At 40.0% G+C, this 21,854-nt stretch overlaps 4 protein-coding genes across 4 annotated transcripts; 3 read left to right on the top strand and 1 right to left on the bottom strand.

Moving 5' to 3' along the window:
• Positions 1 to 247: 247 nt before the first annotated feature.
• MELLADRAFT_68718 (uncharacterized protein) lies at positions 248 to 1,365 on the top strand (the record flags this gene model as incomplete). Its single annotated transcript, XM_007417436.1, has 7 exons — positions 248 to 283; positions 352 to 450; positions 537 to 607; positions 674 to 815; positions 897 to 902; positions 972 to 1,124; positions 1,192 to 1,365. 7 exons carry the CDS (start codon positions 248 to 250, stop codon positions 1,363 to 1,365), a joined length of 681 nt encoding a protein of 226 aa, XP_007417498.1.
• Positions 1,366 to 2,635: 1,270 nt separating this feature from the next.
• MELLADRAFT_68717 (uncharacterized protein) lies at positions 2,636 to 4,705 on the top strand (the record flags this gene model as incomplete). Its single annotated transcript, XM_007417435.1, has 2 exons — positions 2,636 to 3,012; positions 3,085 to 4,705. 2 exons carry the CDS (start codon positions 2,636 to 2,638, stop codon positions 4,703 to 4,705), a joined length of 1,998 nt encoding a protein of 665 aa, XP_007417497.1.
• Positions 4,706 to 5,634: 929 nt separating this feature from the next.
• On the top strand, positions 5,635 to 6,260 carry MELLADRAFT_68716 (uncharacterized protein; the record flags this gene model as incomplete). Its single annotated transcript, XM_007417434.1, has 2 exons — positions 5,635 to 5,893; positions 5,980 to 6,260. The coding sequence occupies 2 exons, from the start codon at positions 5,635 to 5,637 to the stop codon at positions 6,258 to 6,260; spliced, it is 540 nt and encodes a 179-aa protein (XP_007417496.1).
• A 12,551-nt stretch (positions 6,261 to 18,811) lies between these two features.
• On the bottom strand, positions 18,812 to 20,623 carry MELLADRAFT_57889 (uncharacterized protein; the record flags this gene model as incomplete). Its single annotated transcript, XM_007417430.1, has 6 exons — positions 18,812 to 19,038; positions 19,127 to 19,761; positions 19,843 to 19,979; positions 20,094 to 20,159; positions 20,253 to 20,294; positions 20,415 to 20,623. 2 exons carry the CDS (start codon positions 19,579 to 19,581, stop codon positions 19,035 to 19,037), a joined length of 459 nt encoding a protein of 152 aa, XP_007417492.1.
• Positions 20,624 to 21,854: the final 1,231 nt, after the last annotated feature.

Below are 21,854 nucleotides of genomic sequence, written 5' to 3'. Positions count from 1 at the left end.
ACAAGAAGCGAGCTCTGAGCACTGCTGGTCCGTCAACGGGGCTTTCCGAGCGCCCGATGACCCGAATGAGAGCTTGCTTGTTTAGTAGCATACATGTAGACTCTACAGGCAAACGATGCATATATCGAATGGGTCCGCATGTATCAAGCTTTATTGCCTCGCTCGCGATTTTGTTTTTTTCCTCGAGACCTGAACTTCTACGATCAGAAATCATCAACTTCCTGAACCAATACCAATATCAGAACCAATGGCAAAGGGCGGAGGTAAAGGTGCTTCGGCAAAGGTCTGTCTAGATCCAGTTTTGTAGGTTCGGTTTCTAGTCCCCAAAGTTGTTTAAAGTTTTTGGTATAGGCAGCTAAATCTGCTCACGAAGCCGAAGTGAACACGAAGAAAAAAGAAGCAGCAGAAGCAGCAGAAGCGGAGAAATGGAGTGATGGCGCTAAAGGAAAGGTATCTCGATGCCATTGACATTTTTTATTTTCCGAACCTGATCTCATGCTGACAAATTTCTGCTGATGATGTGAGGTCGAACAAAGGCCGGTAAAGAGGAGAAGGCCGCGAAGGCTGCTGCAGCCAAGGCTGCCAAAGCTGAAAGAGACCGTATTGCGTAAGTAGATGCAAGGTTTTATTGCTGGTTCGAGATGTTGATCAATGACTTCACTCTTGTACACAGTGAGGAAGAAGCAGCAAGCATCGCTCGAAGCGCTCCAAAGCCAAAGGCTGCTCCATCCAAGTCTTCTAAACCAAAAGCTACTTCACCTAAATCAACTGCGTCGATCCCAAGCGAGGTTCCAGAGTACGAAGCGCGCGGTATTGTAAGCCTATCATTGTGCTTACTCATCTGAGATTATTGCGTCGTGATTCGAAGGAGAGTGCTAATGCATTTCAAATTCCAGGACAATGTGAGTCTGCACTGATTTCAAGTGAGAACGGCGGTCCATCATGTCAACTGTAATATGGCTGTACTCTAGATCTTGGCCTTGTCAGAAGTAGTCCTCGAAAGAAACGACAAGGCAAGTTTAGGCGCAAAAGCTGCTATAAGTGTCGATGCGCATCCCGAAAGAAGATTCAAAGCGGCTTTTGAGGCTTACAAAGAGACAGAATTGCCCATCGCTAGAAAGGAGGTTTGCATTGTCAAGTTTGTACACACTTATTCGTGTTCCTCACTGATCCATACTTCTTTGCTTCTAGCATCCGGGATTGAGACTTCAGCAATACCATGATTTGCTCTACAAGCAATTTCAAAAGCACCCTGATAATCCTTTCAATCAGACTGTGGTTTCTTACGATGCCACCAAGGAGGACAAAGTTGCGGCTTTGAAGTCTAAACGTAAAGAGGTCGAAGAAGGCTTTGCGAAGAATTGAGGTCAAGGACAGGTTTGCAAGATTCCCGTTCTTCAATTTTCTAAACCTGGTAGAAAGTGTTGAGTATAGCTTGCGATTGCCCTTTTGTCTCCAGGTTATACATAGCTGTTCTCTCAATTCCAAATCCGATACCTGAAGGTAACTCACAGATCAGTAGAGTGGTGATCCATTATTCTGATCACATTGCTCCTTCGTGATATTCGATCACTATTCCTCACTGAACTCTTTGATAGCTATAGTCTTCGAATACAATCCAGAATAAGTGGCTTGAGATAACAGTGCTGGTTTTACCCTTTATCATTGCACAATAATAAGTTCTCTACAGGAACATTGTGAGGAAGGGATCGCAATTGCATTCCTTCTCAGCATTTCGAAGCACGCTCATCAGCGCTGAAGCCCAACAGACCTGAAAGCGCCATGGTGAAACTTGGCTCATGAAATTTCCTCTTGGAAGTTTATACGAGATTGAGAGACAGTCGAAAGCTAGCTTGGTGGCTGACGTCCTGTGGCCAAACTTGAGCTCTCAGTCTTCCCATGTGACTCGATCTGACAATCCAACCGCTGGTGTACATAGTATCTGCGATCCCTGATGATGAACAAGCCTCCCCTGTTCGCCTTTCGTGCACCTTCGAGAACTATGAAGGCGTTATCCCGTTCAAATCACCACTCCAGCCCTTCATGGACAAAGGTTCTGGGTCTAAATTACATACCCCGACCTCAAGTTGCGCTCACACCAGATAGAACATAGAAGTTAGCTCAGCAGCCTTAGAATCGGATCAATCGTTTTGCATATAATCACCAGGCTTGTCGCTTCTGACCTCAAAGAGAGTGTACCACATTCTTGCAACCGAGGTGCTCAGCGATTGGGTAGCCGTACCGTGCGAAAAATCTTGTCAAACTCCACCCCACCGCTTTGAGTGTCGACACATTTTACTTATAAATCTTGTAGAGGCCGGTTGTGATCATGGGAAATAAACTCATAACTCTGTTTATATATTTACAAATGTACATCACACTTCCATATCAATTCCAAAGGTTTGTCATCAAGGATACACGTTTTAAACTTCAGCTCATCCGGATTTAAAAATTACAATCGAAAGTTTGAAAAGCGAAACATAAAATATGTATCGAGGTTGAAAGAGACTACAATCGAAGTCTATATTAGACGAGTGAGACAAAGAGATCAACTAACGGATCTCGTAAAGAAACACACCAAAAGAAGACTTTCATCTTGATGTGGGTATAACAAGACAAAGGCGAATAAAACATCATGTCAACAAACGATCCAGTACCGGAATGTCCTGCACCCTTTGTTCATGATTGGGCTTCAGTCAATCCAAACACATACCCATACGAAGTACCCGATTTCTGTAAACGTGCTCCAATTCCTCCTTCAGTCCCTACTACTTCAATACCATCAACTATGAAAAAACCTAAAACTCCTAACCTCTTCTTGCCTAAACCCAAGATTCTCAAATCCAAACCTACTATGATCGATAAGACTACGACTTCAACAACTCCTACCAATGCCAGAACAGAGGACAAAGACTCTGAAAACGTTTTGACAGTAGAAACTGAAATCAGAAATGGTGATAATGGTAATGGTAATGGTGATGGTGATGGTGATGGCGATGAAGATGATGATGAGTGAGTGATCAACTCTATAGAAAGTGTTTCACTTTGGAATTGCTGATCCTCAATATTGTATTTATTCGTCAGTCCGTGGGGCTTAGGGGCGCCATCGAAAAAGACCAAAAAGGTTTCCACTACTGCATCTACGACAAACAACAACGAGCTACTTGGAGAGGACTCAGGAGCATTCGCGCCCCTCCCACCACCTCTTGCCGATCCGTCTCGATCAACTGCAACCGAACCTGAAAAAGTGGAATTCGAAAGTAATTTAAAATTCGATCACAATTTACTCGAGACAATTGTTAGATCTGTCTTACTTTCTAAAATTTTACTCGATTCGCGTCGTGAACATCAAAAACGTGTTTCAATTTTAAATTCTTATAAGTCTGATACAGCTGGATCACATCCAGATCATTCTCAACTTTATGAAACTTATTTATCTCGAGCTGTTGGAATTGTAGAAAAAATTCAACTTCAACTTAATAGTTCATTAACCTTTATTGATGAAGATATTAAAACACAAATTCAAGAATTTACTATCAAGCATGATCAAATGCTTATTTCACCTGGTTCAACTAACTGGGATCCTAAACCGATTCAAAAATGTCAAAATTCATCGAACACTAGAGTTGCTCCTGTAGGTCAAGACTCGGATTGGGGATCAAGCGTTAAACCGATTGATAATAATCCGATCAATCAAAACTCAGAATGGGGATCGATCAATAAGCCAGAAAGTAATCGACCCGCACCAAACACCGATTGGGGAACAGATATCAATGTTGCAGGAGGTAAATCGATGACTAAGAACTCAGATTGGGGAGCTGATACTGGTGCAGGAGGAAATTCGTCTTCAGGTTGGGGTTCGACTTCGAATAACAAAACAGAAATACCTCCAAACAATCAGTCTTCAGATTGGGGCGCAAACACGGGTGCAGGAAGTAATCCGGTGAATGGAAATTCGGATTGGGGTTCTTCAAACAAGACGGAAGTTAATGGCTTCAATAAAAAATCAGACTGGGGGGCAAGTGGTGATACCGGTGGTCAAAATGCAGGTAGAGGATCAATCAATGGGACGGGTACTAACGCGGGTGCGCAAGATTCGGGTTGGGGTTCAAGAAGCGGAAGAGGTGGGAGAGGTGGTCATCAGAACTCGAGTTGGGGATCAAATGGTGGATTGGGCGGCGGTGATGGTGGCGGTGGAGGCGGTGGTTGGTGCTCTGGAGGCGGTGGCGGGAGCGCAAGCTGGAGTACTGGAGGCGGTGAAGGAGGAGGAGGAGGCTTCGGGTCTTCTGGTCAGCGAGGAGGGAGGGGATTTGGAGGTAGAGGTAGAGGCAGAGGCAGAGATGGGTTTGAGAATGATTTTAGTCAGGGCAATAACAGAGGTAGATTTGGGGACTCTGGAGGGGATCGTGGTTCTTTTAGTGATCGTGGGTCTGATCGGGGGCGAGGTCGTGGTCGTGGAGGTGGTACTGGGGGTGGATCAAGTTGGTCAAATTCAAATAATAATGATGTTAGTGAAAGTACGAGTTTTGGATGGGGTGGAGATGATAAAAGTGCGAGTCAAAAGCCAGCCAATAACACAGTGACTTCTGGATGGGGTGGGGATGATAAGATTGCAAGTCAACCAGTCAACGATACTGATCCTGATGCTGCGAAAGCCGCTCCTGCTCCTGTTGCCGAAGCGTTTGATTGGGGTGATTGGGCTTAAAGGGATTAAATTTAAGATGATATTTCTCGATGTCAAGTAACTTTTTGGAATGTTCCACTTTGGTCTTGTTTAATGAAAATATTCTGTTTTGACCTGTCCACGTGTCCATGTTTGAACCAGTCCCTCATGATAACTCTCAAGACTGAGGGTAGGGGATGCCCACTGAAAAAGATCATCGATTTTTGAAACAAAAAGTTGTGGTGGGCATTGAGAGGAACAAGCATCTTGCAAGAGCCAAAGTGTTTCAAATCAACCGCGATTGTGAAGTTACACACCATCGCGGTACATGGTCCATAACACACTTTCAATTCGATGAATGCCACTGCCGAAACACGTGATATGTACTTGCTTCTTGTCAACAACTCTCAACTACTTGCCTGCGTCCCCGTAGTTGCCGTTCAATGCCTCAATTTTCCACTTTTACGGCTCACTTAAATATCCCATTCAATGATTCTGTATTGCTTCTTAGAAAAAACCATGTACGGAAGGAACAGGAGAACTTAAAATTAAAACCACATGATCTTCTTCCGTTTAGGTGACACGAATATTGCCTGAAACTCTCCCCTTTTCAAGGTAAACTTTCTTTACATCACAAAGGCGGTGACATCGAGAACACAAAACCAGTCGTGTTAAGAAATATAGGAATAAATATCCTCATTCTTGCAGAGTTGTGTTAGATTAAGATATCGGAACAATTCCACCAGAAAGTGTGTAAATTGAATAAGCACCACTTCTGCCGAAATCGCTTGGAAGCTTGATCACGTCGGAAGGCACCCTATCAACGTCACATATAATCCGGATCGCTATCTGAAGTGGAAATTTCAAGGCGGCTTGATTCACTACTGGCAATTCGACCCTCAAAAACGACAATTTAACATCACTGATCAAATTCAACCGTATCACGCCACTCACTTGCTTGCCAGCCAAAGATGAGATTTTCTCCAATCCTCTCGATGATTTTCTATGTCAGCACCATTCACATTCGGTGCAATCCCACTGTTACGGGTGACATAGAGCGCTTGAGGGTTATGGTGATCCCGTACAGACACACAGATCAAGGGACGCAAGTCCTACTCTCGTTCCCAAAGAAGTCGGGTAAAGAAAGGGGGTATTGTTTCCCACGCGGGAAGCTGGATCTGGAGGATGTCAATGATCTAGCTACTGCTGCCCGTGAATTGAAAGAAGAGAGTGAGTTGAGATGATTGTTTTTGCCCCCTGTCGTTCTTGATGTATTCATTCTGTTGATCACGTGACTCATCTATGTTGCTGGTTAGCTGGTTATGAAAATGCTCACTTCTCGAATGAAATGTACAATTGGGAGGAGGAAAAGCACGCAGAAGAATATTACAGGGTCAAAACTTTCGTTTATCTCGCCGAAATCGAGGAAAATGCCAAACCCGGAGATGGTAAGGATGTGGGCTCCCGCACCAACGTGTGGTTTCATATAGATAAGGTCCGAGACAATTTAACAAACAGACTCGATTCGGTGAAAGCCTGGGAGGTATGTGGGGATAAGATTCCAAAACCCCCAGAAAGCTCCAACTCAGGTATGTGACCCAAACTTAACCATCTTTCCTTCTGAACCGAGAAACGCCTGTTATAATTGTTTTGCCAAAACCTGATCACTTTTGTCACGTAGATCAGAGAAGCTTGGCATGAATTCCCGGCCAATTTGTTTGACTTTTGTGGGCAAGATTGTCTAATAGTTTGAGATCTTTGAGTCTTCATTGCAGCACTTAATTCCCACAATAGATTGCAAAACAACCAAATCAAGAAGTTGGTACAATAAATACAGAAATAATAAAAGGTACATTGTAGACAATAATCAGTACATACCAAAAAAATCAGCACTGGTTTGTACTTGGCAATTATGAGTAACTTAAGGATTAATGGATGATCCCTACTATGTCTACAATGATAAAAGTCAATACATATATTTGGTATGCTTTATAGCAACCATCAAAGGCTTCTAATTTACCTAATAACAATAGCTAGGTAGCAAGTTCCTCCTGCAGTTAGTTACAATCAACAATACTGGTTGTTGTGCTGATCTTGTAGTTGTTTGTAGGTTTAGATATCTTCCATGGGCAAGTTGAATAGTGGAGAGATTGATAACAGAGCAGTTTAGAGAGATTAGATGAGTTTGAACAGAAACTGGGAACAATAGATTTAACAAGAGACTAAAACATTTAATAATGAAGAGAGCACAGGAGCTTTTGGAACTAAATGCCTTTGAGAACACAGTGGCACTTTGAGCTAGCTGCAACAACCCAACCACTTCTGATTCTATAATTCATGATTTGATATGCTTAGACTTCCTGCAGCATTATTTCCATGACAACTTGCCAGGGATGATTTCCACAGATGAACCCAGCTTTTCTGAATTGGCTGTACCTCTCATAGAATACAAAGGTGAGACAGAGGAATTGGGCAGTAAGCTTGGGCGGGGGAAATAAGTCAAGAAGTCAAGAGAGATCCATGAAGGAAGTACCTTGAAAGTAGATAGCAAGTGACATCAATCTGATAAACACATGAAGTCAAATTTTTCAACTGGAATCATATAAGACCAAAATTGGAAAAATTGCACTTGTTAGTGTTATGTGAATGTCCAGTGTTACTGAAGAATGAACTCCTTTATTTTAGGTCTTGATAAGTCCTATAGTAGGAAAGAGTTTTTACAGTCATCAATTACAACACCGGGCAGTCTTTGAGCAAAAACAAGCTGCCAGAGTGCAATCACAGGCTACATGAATGTCACCAAGCAATCAACTTCCTGGCCCTCTACGTCCCTTCCTGATCACCTGCAATGTTTGAGCCACTCAATCTGATTCAACCTTGGTATGTCATCCTTTTAAAACCTTCTGATTTCTCCAATCTTTTCGGGCTGGCCCGGAATTTATTTTTTGCATCTGTAGATCACTCTACTTGGCCTTAGGGTTTTTATTACATCAAAATTCTATTACTCTCATTTGTAGCTTGAGCTAGTGCTTAGTGGTTTTGAATCAGCTGTTTTTCATTTTAACTTTGATGTGATGTTGTGATCTGGTATTTGTATCACATTTTGTGTTATTTTCACTACCCTCACTCAGAGCGCACTTGGTCCTATCAAAATTGATATTGATCTATCTATTCATAAATAAATGACTTGATACCTTGCCTTGCGTTTTTCTGAGATGGATAACTAGGAGTAGATCATTTCAAGATCCTCTCATCAATGAGCCTTCTGTTTGAATGATGTCAGAAAGATATACAACCATTGACCTTTTCAGAGCGCTCCCCATAGATTGAGTTCATTCCTATTGTCAAAGACAAATATCTCCAATGTGTTTTCTTGGGATAAATCAACAGAAAAGAGACAGTGTTGAACATACTTTCAACAGTTAGCCTTTTATACAAGATGGTCATTGTTGCTGGCTCCGGAGTCATCCAATCCAGCTCAATAAAAATGAATGCTTGAATTTGGAAGGATCATCTTACCCATCATGGCCGGCAAACAGCACCCAAATCTTGTTAGTCAAGCCTGTCTTTACAGCTGGGTTTTTTGAACCTGTTCCTATCAAAAATACCTATAACACAACATTGAGAGCTCCATTGGTGGTTCTCCATTCCACGGCCAAGAAAATATCCAAGAATCATCACTGTATTGCTTACAAACCTTAGGGCCAGTTTGGCTGTTTTTCCCAAGAGTTGTTACACAAAAACAACTTTTCATTTTGCCCCATTGTCCAGGGGCAAAATGAAAAGCTGAATTTTGGCTTTTGCGTTTACCAAACAGTTGACCAAAGAAGGTCGACAAAAGATCATTTTGATCATTGTTGACCTTTTGATCACTGTTCAACTGTTCAGTAAAGATGGTTTGAAAAGACTTTTCAAGTCAAAACTTGAAAATCCATCAAATCATCTTTAAAACCATGGATCACGGTCATCAATGACCACAATCGTTTTTAAAGAAGCTGTAAAGTGTTTAGTCAATTGTTTTCTTAACTATTTTGCCAACCAGATTTGTTCCTCTCAATTCATTATCAAGTCATTCTTTCACATTTCAATCACCAAAAAAAGAGACAGTCACTATTACATTTGTATCAGCATTGGTAGAAAGGAACAGTTGAGTGGGGAAGGGTGTTGTGTGGTTGATGGGTGTTGAGTGGGCAGTTCAAAAGTTGAACAAGGAGATGGGGCAAAAGTCACTTTTTGTCTCAAGAACAGCTTCAAGGCTGCTTTTGAACATGGACAAACTTTTGACCAAAAGTGCTTTTTGATTTTGATCTAACGAACTTACCAAACGCCGGTGTTTTTGACCAAAATTGAAAAGTACTTGTGGTTTTGGTGTAGCTTTTGGCCAAAAGCTACTTTTGGGTTTCAGCCAAACGGGCCCTTATCTGTTGGGCAAGGACCCCGGAAAGCTCCAGGTGAACTATCCGACGTAAAATGAATGGATTGAGGGTCAAAAAAAGGCTAACGTACCAACAAAAAAGGTATTTTTTGGGGGTTTTTCAAGCCAAAATCAGATTTTTGGAATTTAGACCTACCGATGTGACAGGTATGGATTTCTCCTGAGTTGAAAAAAACACCCAAAAACACTGTCTTTTGGACGTACGTACCGACCAAAAACAAATGGATTGGTCTCCTGGGAGATTTTTAGCGATTTTTGCTCTTTAAACCTACCGACGTAACCGGAATTGTTTAAGCTTGATTTTTGGGTTTTTCCCGCGTCACGGGGTATTGAAAAGGTCAATTGGTGTGGTTTTAGGTTGGATACTTTCCGTGGAGCTTTCCGGGGTCCTGTTGGGCACCCAACTAAGAGACATCATCTTTGAAATACTGTAACATCACAGAGGCAAGCGTGGTATTACCAATTGGAATGATGTATTACATACATCATCACAAATGGATACCCACGGCACTTAACTAGATTTAGACATAGAATTAGTAGACTCATATATTCCTCAGAACGCCACATTGATGGACTGGCTCCTTAGGGAACTCAAGCCTGATCTCGTATTACATTCCTTTGGAGCCAGGTTAGCGCTTTCTCTTCTTTCTCTTCTTTTATATTATTGTTATCTTTATTCTTGATTATATTTGTTAGCCCTATAGAGGGAACTTGAGACTGATCTCATATTACATTCCTTTGGGGCCAGATTCTGGTAACAATATCATCACACATACATTGGCTCTAGAATCTCCAAAGTCCCTAGTGGCATCATTCCCTCCTGTTCCTTCCGTGAGAAATACTTCAAAGTGAGGACATTACAAGTCCTTTACACCAATCACAAACAATGAATACTTACAATACATTTCAAGCATGATGAATTACACATAAATTCTGATGGCCTGGACGTGCATCTCTCAGACATGTCATGTGAGGATCAGCTTTAGATGGGAATTTTTGAGATACAAAAATCTCACATCTCTCAGAACTCTTCCTTCCTCCTTCCTACTCTCTACCACCATTTCTTCACTCAGCCCACAAAAACCTATTCAACTTTTTGTGAAGCCTTGACACTTTTCAGAATTTTCAACCTATCCATCATCATGAATCTTATGAACATCTTTGGTTCATGTTTTTGAAAAACCTCCTTAGTTTACTTCCCTTTCAATTTATCTTTTGTCAGCATTTTACTCTGTTTCACTGGCAAAATCTTTTCCCCCAATGTTGCAGAAAAGTTTGTTCTAAAACTCATTGCTCAAGACTTACCAATCATTATATCCTGGGCTATTTTCTTCACACACACTTTATTCATACTTTGACATCCCTCCAAAGAAACCTGCTCCCAAAACTAAAAAAAATATTGAACTTACTCCTCAAGCTCCAAACCCCCCTGTCCCTGTGTCAACGCCGCCACCTTTACTTTACCATTCTCAGTAAAGTATTGGTATCGTGAGTTTCAGTACAGTATCCAACCACCGATACTTAGTATTGGTATTGGCGATACTGTACTCGCCAGGTACAGGTCAGGTATCCTGTGACCCGATACCGTACCTGGTAAAGTGCCGCGGATGCCAATACTTTACCGGTCAGGCACTCGGGCAGTACCCCAGTATCTGACGGTATCTTTCAGTATCGACATGTATTGACTTATAAGTTACCTCCGACACCGGATTTCACTTTGACTTATACCCTATTTCAATTTACACCTATTCACACCTCCACACCCCTTGCTTCGTCCTTCCGTTTCAGTATCATCTAGTTCATTCGACTTCCATTTTGGTCGACGTTCCATCATGGGACGTCTAACCTCATGGGCTTGACCGTTTTTAGCGCCTTACGTAGTGATGGAGGACGCTATGGTGCCTTTATTTGACAGTTTCAAGGTCCTAGTAAGTGACTATTTCATATATCTCTTTCCAAAGTTGACTCTATCTGACCATCTTCTCAATTCGATTACATTTTTATCATCATCTTCACTTGCTTTTCCTTTTTCCAATACCCCATCTCAGTATCAGAATCCTCCAGTTTCAACTGCGGGTTCCAATATGGCCCTAGGCGTTGCTTCTAATCAACAAACTACCCCTGTCTTGACTTCTGATGAACCATCCTCTACCGTACAGGCTCAGGATCAACCAGACCATGATGAGCCTTCCAACAATCCACCCCGTCAACACAGCACCCGAATTACACCACTTCGCTGCCCTTCGTCAATGACTATTCCTCCTGCCGACTCTCGAAGATCCATTGTACCATCCGACTCCGAGGCCTCAGTGGATTTAGTAGTGACCAAGGGAAAGCAATGTCGAACCACGGATTCTGCTCAAAAGTCAATCATACAATCTAACTCTGATGTCTCCGTTGATATTGTCGAGAAGAATAAGGGTAAGCGCCGTCAAACCCAAGAATCTGAAGCAGAGGCATCTCAGTCAGATACCCCAGCCGCACGACGCGATTCCAACAAAAAAAAAACCAAACAACATCGTACTACTACTAATAGTAAAAGTCTTACCTCAAAGCGCCCTAAGAAGACTACAATGGTGACGCTGAAGGATGCTCAAGTTCAGGACATGGTATGTACTTGCCTTTTTTCTCTTCAAATTCAATTTCAATGTTTAAACCTAATAACTGACAAATTAAACTCGATGATCATTGTTTAGGGAAAAACCTCGTCAAAGTCTCCAAAGCGAAAACGAATTGAGGTCAACTTAACTCAGGACTCCGAGGATGAGCACGCCAAATTCAAATCAGGCAAGAAATCTAAACAGGATGATCAGGCCAAATCAATCTACAACCGTATCAAAGATTATTTCGGAGAAGCTTACCAGGGCGGAAATGATGTAAGTCATTTGATTTCTCTTACTTCAACTATTCATCTGGTAGCTAACCCATGTGGAACTTGCTTCTGTAGTGTGAGGGTTGGGTACTCTTTGAGAGTGCTCAATGCTCACTACAGGTGTGTCAACATGGTTTGAAACCTTAAATAATTATATGTATATTTCAATATAATGTAATTACAATAAGATTATAAGAAAAGAAAGGGGAGGAAGAATAGAACTGGCCTGTTTGGGTAAATCCAGACAGGCTACAGTTAATTGACTCCTTAAAAGGAGGTTTGAAATATAAATATGAGAAGGCTGGATCCAAAGCCCTCCTTTAATCTTTTAAGGTAATAGATTAAAGAGTGGTGTGTAGGTCACTAGCCTGGTTGTTTATAGTCACCAACTGGTAGTTATTCAGAAGGTCACTAACCTGTGAGTTGATGTAGGTCACTAACCTGCAGTTGTTCAAAAGGTCACTAACCTGAGAGTTAATAAAGGTTACTAACCTGCAGTTAATTATTATTATTATTAATATAACATAATTACATATACGTGTTATGTAATTTATGTAGTATAAGCATTTTAACTCTTGACACTGAGTTATGAGGTGTAATTGGTATTTTATTACATGTTACATATGTTTTTAAGTGTATATACATATGTAATTGATGTTTGTATATGTTTTATTATATGTTACATGTGTTTTATAAGATGTATGTACATGTAATTTGGCTTATAAGTAAAAGTCTAATATTATAAGTTAGTTTTGGGTACATGTATATGTACCCAGGGCTGACATTCCCCACCCTTAAAGGAGGTCATTACTTCTTTTCAGAAGGTTTATGAGCTCTTTTTTGTGCTCTGAAGTCTCTCAACGTTGTTTTGCCATTGGTTACTTTATCAGCTGGTAGCTATTCATCTTCATCTGCACTTCTGTTCTTGTATCTTACAAGATAAAGTGTTGAAGACTTACCGTTGACTTGTATTTCCCTTTGCTTTATGATATGTGAGAAAATCTTTTCTCCATCAGTTTCAAATCTGATAGGAGTTTTCTTGGGTATTTCCCTGTCAGGGAATTTGCTCTTATCTGAAGCATGAAATTTTTTTATTAGTGAAATTGGGAATACTGGGTGTTTTCTCCCAAATTCTTCTGTCAGTGCTACTTCCACTGCATTGCTTCCATGGAATTTCAGTATTACAAAAGGTCCAACAAATTGGTCTTGAAGTTTCTTAGGTCCTTGTAGATTAGTAAAATTGGTGGTTGAGAGTAAAACTTGTTCACCTACTACAAACTTAGGTTCTTTATGGGTTTTATTCCATCTTTCTTGATTGTAAGTTACAGAATATTCAATACATTGCGCTGCTATAGCTCTTGCTTTACCAAGCATATCAAAGAAACTTAAAGAAGTTCGATGAAATTCAACATTTTTATTTTTATCTGGTCTTTTGGTAATCTAGGACAATAGCCTCTTTCTACTTCAAAAGGCTTTTTTCCTGTTGTGCTATGTATGCTGCTATTATATGATAATTCTAGAGCTGGTAGTAATGTGTGCCAGTCATGTGTGTGTCCATGTCTGTCTGTGTAACAGAGTCCTTCCGTGCAGTATCTCCTGATGATTTCAGTTAAGGTACTAATATTTCTTTCACTGAGACCATCAGTCTGTGGATGGTACGCAGTGGAAAGAGCTAATGTTGTTCCAATAAGTGTATGCAGACTTTTCCAAAATTCAGAAGTAAATTTTGGATCTCTGTCACTGATGATTATTCGTGGTAATCCCACATCACTAATTATTCTTTCCCAGAATAGTAATGCAATATCCATTGCTGTCGCCTCTTTGTAGCATGGTAAGAACCTGGTTCTTTTTGAAAATCTGTCTACAATGACCAGTACACAGTTGTAATTGTTAATTAATGATGGTGGAAGACCAGTAACAAAATCCATGTTAATAACTTCCCATGCGTACGTTGGTTCTTCTATTCTTTGAAGTAAACCAAACCTTTTTCCCGTGGCTTTATTTGCTTTTTGGCATCTTTCACAAGTCTTCACATATTCTTCTACGTCTTGTCTCCAATTTGGCCACCAAGCTGTGCTTTTGATTCTGTCTATTGTCCGGTCTTCTGAGAGGTGCCCTGACATAAACTCATCATGGCACACGTGCAATGTTTGTTGAATGTGTTCAGCATTTATTATTACGAGATTTGCAGTATGCTTTTCTCTAAAATATAGTAGGTCAGATTCAAGTGAGATTTTTCCTTAAGCTAGTCCATCTTTCCAAGGTTGCTCGAGTGTGCTTGACAGGCTCAGATCAGTATTCTGCGCAGACAATAATCTGGTGAGTTTAGCTGTGTTACTATTCTTTTGATAGCTAGTCTTTACTTCATCAAAAAATTCTTCAGACAATTCACATAAGCTGATTCCCATTACAGGAATGTCTCTCTCCATCTCTTCAGGTTCCCATGCTGGATTACTGGAATCATTTGGTAATGCCATTCTACTTAGTCCATCAGCGTTATTGTGGAATTTTCCTGGTCTATGAGTAATTGTCATGAATGGTTTATACTCTTGTATTGCCATCATCCATCTCAACATGTGTCTGCTTGGAGATTTGAGATTTGTCAGAGATCTTACTCCTGTACAATCTGTTATTACTTCAAAGTAGCTGCTGTCAAGGTAGTAGTGTAATTTTTCTAATGCCCAAACTAGTGCTAAAGCTTCGAGCTGGGGTGAAGAATATCTACTTTCAGTGTCTGTCAATTTTCTGGATATAAAAACAATAGGGCCTTCTTTTGGTTTCCCATCAATTATTTGTGTTTGATGGAGTGCTGCTCCTAAACCCTCAATTGATGCATCAACATAGAGTTTAAAAGGTTTCTCAAAGTCAGGGTGAAACAAAATTGGCGCTGTTGTAAGTATTTGTTCTATTTTATTTACTGCATCAATTCTTTCTTTAGTCATTTCAAATACTACGCCTTTAGCATATAGTTTGTAGAGACTACGAGTAATGATCCCAAAGTTTGGAATGTGGGCTCTGTAGTAGCTTGTAAATCCTAAGAATGAGCTTAATTCTTGCTTGTCTTTAGGGCAAGGTTTTTGTAGTACTGCTGCTACAGAGTTCTGGTCCACTGCTACCCATAGTCCTGACACACGGTGGCCTAGAGCTTTGCATTCCTCAAAACCAAAGTGACATTTCTTTAACGATATTGTCATACCCATGGCTTTGGATCTTAGCAATACTTTCTCCATTGCTTCTAGATGCTCTTCCCATGTGGTATGAAAAATTATGATGTCATCAATGTAGACTTTGAGCCATCCTTCTCTTAATTCTTTTGAAAACTCTGTATCCATCATTCTTTGAAAGAAAGCTGGAGCATTTTTTATTCCAAAAGGCATCCTTATATATTCAAAGATTCCTAAATGACAAATAATTCTGAGGTATTTCCTGCTACATATTTCTACGATGTTCTGATGGAATCCTTTCATTATATCCATGAGAGTAATATATTTTGCATTAAAAAGGTTAGTCAAGGATTGGTCTATTCTTGGTAAGGGATATCTATCAGGCTTGGTGTATTGATTAAGAGCACGAAAGTCTCCACAAAGTCTAGATTTATCATTATGCCATGCTATCAGAACAGGCGAAGTTATATCAACTTCTTCATCACTACCTACTTTTCGTATTACGCCCATCTTAAGTAGTTCTTCAATGTGTTTTTCTATTTCTTTTCTACTCCTTGGGCTAGCAGGGTATGCACCTTTTCTCAAAATAGGCGGGTAAGGTTTATCTATTGTGAGTTATATTTTTGCTGGATGGTTCTTAATAACTCCTAGAGGTTGCTCTCCCAATCCAAACTGATCCTTGTATTTAATTACCATCTGGATTATATCTTCTTTCTGACTATAGGTAAGATTGGGTCCAAACTCAGCTTCCAATATTTTTTCTCGAAGTTGATGTATGTCTTCATTTGTTGGAGACTCCATAGTATTGTCAGGTTTAATTGATAAAATTTCTTTGTGTTGCATTAAAGCAAATTTAATACTCTTGTTATTATTGCCAATAGTAAAATATCTTTCTTTACTATGAAATATATCAAATCCATATTGGCTCAAGTTTTCTGCGCCCAATATGAAGTACTTGTTGTTTGCATTTTCCATTACTACGAATTCAGCATTTATTCTAATTGACTGTTTGACATGTGGAAATATTACTGGTAAGCTTATGACGCCTAGAGCATGAAGTTTACTACCAACTCCGGAGAACTTCACATGACTACTGGGCATGATTCTTTCTTGCCAGTCTGGTATAATTTCAGATAAGAAATGTTTTCCCACAATTGAGCATGATGCTCCGCTGTCCAGAAGTATTGGTACTTTACAATTATTTACTAATGCTCGAGCCATTGCATGATGTCCTAGTGTATGTGCCATTCCATCTGCTGGTTTGGATTTCAGTAATCTTGCATCAATTGTATTCTCCATCTGCATGTCATCTTGCCATGAGTGAGGTACATCTGCTTCCGCTTGCAATATATTGATGCTTTTCTCATTATTTTCATGAGTATCAATCATGCAGACATTTTGTTGATGTTGATTTGGAGGATTTTCTCCTTCACTGTCTGAACTTGAATCCCCTGAAAGTTGTCCTCCTTGAAAGTCAAACTCGTCATTCATATTATCACTCTCTTCCGTGTCTTCTTCGATCACATTTATTTTTTTATCTTTACATCCTCTCCATTGATGTTTTGGATCTTTACTTCCACAGTTTGGGCATGCTCTGGAAGGTTTCCTTTCTGATGTGCTTGGTTGGACTCTTGTACTAGAGGGACCTTGTAATTTATCATCTTTGAAGGTGGCTCTGTTTTCAATAAAAGGTCTCCTTGGTCTATTCAAATATCTTTTCTTTGTAATGATGGTTGTATTTTCGAAAATATCTTTGAACACCATTAGAAACATGTCCCACTCATATGGTGTAGAGAGTTGACTCTTGATTGCATTTCTAGCATCACCATCAACTTTATTTAGAATTTTATTGACTATTCTGTCTTCAGAAGAATCTGGATCAAAAGCGGAGATTCTCTTCTTTTGCTTCAAAGACCAAGCTGTGGGATCTGTGTGTGTATTGGCATCAAATTTGTCTTTCATAAATAACTCTTCCATGTTATTCTTCCAAACATTATTGCCAAACCTTTTATGAATCTCTTCTTTCCACTCATTCCACGTCATTGACCCTCTAGTTTTACGTTTATCCATGTACCATTGCGCTGCTGTGCCCGTAAAGGCTGTTGCTAAATGGCTTACAACAACAAGAGGGTCCATTTTCAGGGTGATAATTAAAACATCACACCAGTCAATGTAATCATTATGATTATATTCACCGTCTCCGCTGAATTTTTTCCAATCTTTGCCTGTTGGCCAGAGTTTAGTCAAAGCTTTAGTCACATTATCTTCCCTAGCGGATTCTGTTATACCTGTTTGAACAGTATCTTCTCTCATAAATGACCTTTCACAAGGTGGGATTGTTTCTTCTCTCATAATTGTTCTTTCACGAATTGCTGGGCTGTGAAAGTCTCTGTGAGTTGGTACAGGTTCTACATAACTCACTGATGTGAATGTCTATAGGTTATACTTGGATTTATCTGGTTTATTGGTGTAGGACCATTATTGTTGTTATTCTGTATGCCGGGTTTAAGTTCTTGAATGATTGACAATCTTGCTGTATTAGCATTGTCATCCATCTGTAACAGTTGTTGTTGTATTTCAACATTCTTTTCCAGTATCTTTTGATTTAAAATTACTTGTTGTTTCAACATTTGTTCTGTAAAAGACTTCATTTGTATGTCTTGTTGTTTCAATAATTCTTTTGTTAATTGTTCGTGATTGTTTTTTATATTCTCTTGTAATGAGTGGTAAGATTTCATCATACTGCTCTCAAATTGTTGCTGTTGTTCATTTAAATTCTCACGAATTTTTGTTATATTTTTATCTTCTTTAATTTCACCAATTGTAGAACTGACTTGATTTTCATGTTTCTCAAATTTGTTAAGTAATTCCTCAATTTTGTTATAAGGATCTTTGATTGGTAGCTTGAGTTGTTTATCCAATTTCACTTCTATTTGCTTAATTGCATTTTTCATTTCTCCAAGATCACCTATTACTATGTCACTAGTCTCTTGAATGTTTTGTTTCTCTCGAGATATTTTATTGATTGTCTCATGCACACTCTTATCAAGACTGCTGATTTTGGAAGTCATCCTTTTCTCAGTCTCAGATATCCTTGAGGCAATTTGATTAGCTAAGTTTGTAATCTGTTTAACCATATTTTTCTGAGATGCTGATAGATTTGCCTCTTCCAACGTGGTATTGAGTTTCTCTTGAATCTGTAATACTAAGGCTTGAGTTTTGTTCAGGCTATACATTGGCGTGATTTCTACATTGTGTATCTCAGTTTCTCCTGGTTTGGCATGTTGGCTTGTATTAGAAGTGGATGCACTTGCTTCTTTCATTTCAGAACTAGGTATGTGTTCTTTCTCTTTTCCTTTACCTTTATCTTTTATCTCAGCTTGAGGGTCTTTTTTATTTTCAAGAATCATTTTCTTAATTTCTTGAATTTCAGAAAATTTTTCTTTTAATTCTGTGGATTTTACTTTAACATCTTCATAAGCAGTTTGATGTTGTTCTTGGTTCTTGAATTCATAACTTAGTGATTTAATTTCACTAAGTTCTTCTTTCAATTCTAAGAAATTTTTCATAACATCATCATAGAATGTTTTTTGTACTTGGCAATTCATTTTAAATTCTTTAACTCTCACTTGCTCACTTTGCTCACATTGATTCTTTAGGAGAATCAGATTTGGATTCAAGTGCTCAACTTTTTCATAGATTGCATGTGTTTTTCTTCGTATAAGGTCATCTAAATCCATATAAGTGTTTGAGAGTGAAACAGAGGAAGAAATAGATTTTTTTTGATTTGGTTGTGAGCCTAAATACGACTGGTTGAATAGTCCTTGATTGACTACTTGGTCTAGCTGATCCTCTTCTGACTTGAGAGACTTAAGAGAAGGGGATAGCAGATTTGGAGAATCATCTAGAGGTGGGCCAGTAAAGGGAGTTTCAGCATAGAGAACTGAAGGATGATGATGGAATGAAGATGTGGGAGGAGGAAGAATACTTACTGTTCTTTCTCCTTCCCCTTGTCTTTCTTGTCTGACTCTCTCTTCTCGTCTTGCTTCATACGCTTCACCATCAGCATCATATCCAAGAGGTTGGATGAGGTCTCTGCTAACTCCTCGATTTCTTCTTGGCGAGCTCTCTTGCGACATTGACTCGAGGGACCCGCTTCTGGTCTTGGCTGCTCGTACTCCATCATGGTCTGAGGGTTGATGCAATAGGGGTTGTAGCCCGCTATCTCTTCTACCTTCTGACAATAGCGCCTGCCGCCCAGAAAGTCCTCCAACTCCTTGTGAGTTTCTTTCGCTACACCTAAAACTTGCCTGAAGTTCGGGTTGTTCCCCGCGACTCTCGCTTCGTCTAGGTTTCGTCTGAGGTTGGCGATTGCTTGGCGAAGCCTCGCCTCCTCTGCGTCCCTTGTCTGCTGGTAAGACAGTACAGGAGGAGGAGGTGGAGGCATGTTGGGGTTGCTGGTACTGGGAGTAGGTTGGCGTGGTTGATGAGCAGGGGACTGATGAGGAGGGTAATTTGGCTGGGGTTGATGGTGTTGGGAAGGGGCAGGAGGATGCTGGGCCACTGGAGCTGGGAAGTGGGCCGGGTAAGTCGGTTGGTAATAGTAACCGGCCTGTTGTTGCTGAGTCTTCAGTCGATAATGAGAGGATTTTTTTATTAATATCCTTTTCTTTTGCAAAATTCTCGACTAGTTTAGGATTTGGCTTACCTGATGCGGGTAGTGGCTCGAATAGCTCCCCCACTGGTGTCCGCCGTGTTGTCCGTGGTACGGGTTCAATTGATTGTCTCGGTTTTGTTGACCCGCGTGTACTGGTGGAGCTTGTCCTGCTTGCTGGTTGCGAGTTTCTAGCAGACATGATGGGTAATTATACAGGAATTTGTGAAAAGGGAGATTTAAATTAAAGTCAATTGATAATTCGATTTGTAGAAATTTCTAATCAAAGGAAGTTGATAACTTACGATCCGCGTGCGGTTCTAGATCTTGGTGATTTTCTTGGGCAGCGTGGCCTTGACTGTTTGCGTGATCTAGAACGGTTGTTGATGAAGAGAAAGAAAAAAAAAACTTAAATTTGAGACTAAATGAACAAAACGTATAATTGACAGTAACCTGAAACTTACGTTGTTGATGATGATACCCTTGAGCTGGAACGTTTCCTGGTTCTGGTACCACAATTGTTTGATACAATTTGAGGAATTATTTATCGTAAAAATAAATTTATTAGTACTTGTTTAATTGTAATATTTGAAGAATCACAATGTTCGATAATTGGAGTAGCTTACGCTGGTATTGCGGTCCTTGCCCTTGGTTCGGTACACCAGTATTCACGTTTTGGTTGCCTAGATGAGAAAAAAAAATCGATTCGATGAATGTGATGTTTTTTTTTGTATATATATATATATTAGTAAGACAGCTCTCAATCCCGAATAATGACAGTAAGAATATCAATCGATATGTATAACAAGCACTTCCTTTGTTGATTAGTGATTAGGTTTTCTGGTGGAGGTCCTTCTGCTCGAATTGGTTCTCTTGCAGTACCGTCCGATCCGGGAGAATCAACTTCAAGAACTAATGGATTGGCGGCAGGGGTGGTTACGGTCGACTCAATGACGATTGGTTCGTGCGAGGTGTTTCCGTAGGCGTCTTCAAACTCCAAGACAGAACCGTCGTAGTTCGGTTGATCAGGTAAGGCTGGAGTGGATTGGTTTGTGCGACTAACTTCAGCTGGTTGTTGTTGTTGAGGAGTGCCGTGATTGGCGAGGTCGAGCGAATTGAATAGGTGTGGGAAAGACACTAAATGGAATCAATACAAAACGAAATAAAGATAGGGTGGTTGGAAAAGACAAAACAAGGCAAGAATATGTATTAGTATTCAATTTGACTTGATCTTGGATTAGGATAAGGGGACAGTGTAGTTTGATTACTTTTGATTTTATAGACTACTTTAATAAGGTAGAAGAGTTTGTTGAAGTTGTTTGATTTGTTAGAGTAAGAATAACAGGTCGCTTGATTTTGAAAGAGACTTCCTGAGGAACGAAGCAAATCGCGATCGACGTTCTTCTTATACGAAAGAAGTCGTTGATCGGTTCCGGTTCTAATGACGTTTTCGAGAAGGATCACTATGTAGTGATGTCAGTAAGTATACTCTCAAAAGATAAATTAAAGAGTATGTATTAGTTTTTCTCTGGCTTACTTGTGTCTCTTGTTTGTCTAATGTGATTATCACCACGAAAGAACTTCGCTCGGTGATTCGTTCGCGGTGATAAATCGGAGTAGAACTGTCCTTTCTTGGGATGGAATTTTGGTCAGTGTGGTTGTTCTTGAAATCAATTGATTTGAATCGACGTAGATGAAATATTATTGTGGCTTTCCTAAATTCGAAAGCAGTACTAACCTCTTCTCTCTTGAAGCTCTGTTCGTTGTTTGGTCCGATTGGCGAAATTTCGGAATTTTGACTTTTGATTCAAGTTCCCTGCTGTTTCTGGTGAGTTTTTGAGTTTCTAATCGTTCGTCCACTGCGTTCTCCTAGATCTGAATGATAGTCTTGTTGGTGTCGATTTTGTTTAATGAGTAGTTGTGGAAGGTGCTTCTCCTTTGAAACTTGCGTAAGGGTCTTTGGATTTTCGAAATTCAGCTTCTGTAATGTAATAATACCCGACTCGTCGGACTCTTCTTGCTGTAATCCGGGCTTTTTACTGTCCTCAAATTTAAGAAGAATACTC

Source organism: Melampsora larici-populina (genome assembly GCF_000204055.1).
Source record: "Melampsora larici-populina 98AG31 unplaced genomic scaffold MELLAscaffold_73, whole genome shotgun sequence".
Taxonomy (NCBI): Eukaryota; Fungi; Basidiomycota; class Pucciniomycetes; order Pucciniales; family Melampsoraceae; genus Melampsora; species Melampsora laricis-populina.
Note: the sequence above shows the minus strand (reverse complement) of the source record. Positions and strands in the feature narration are given on the sequence as shown.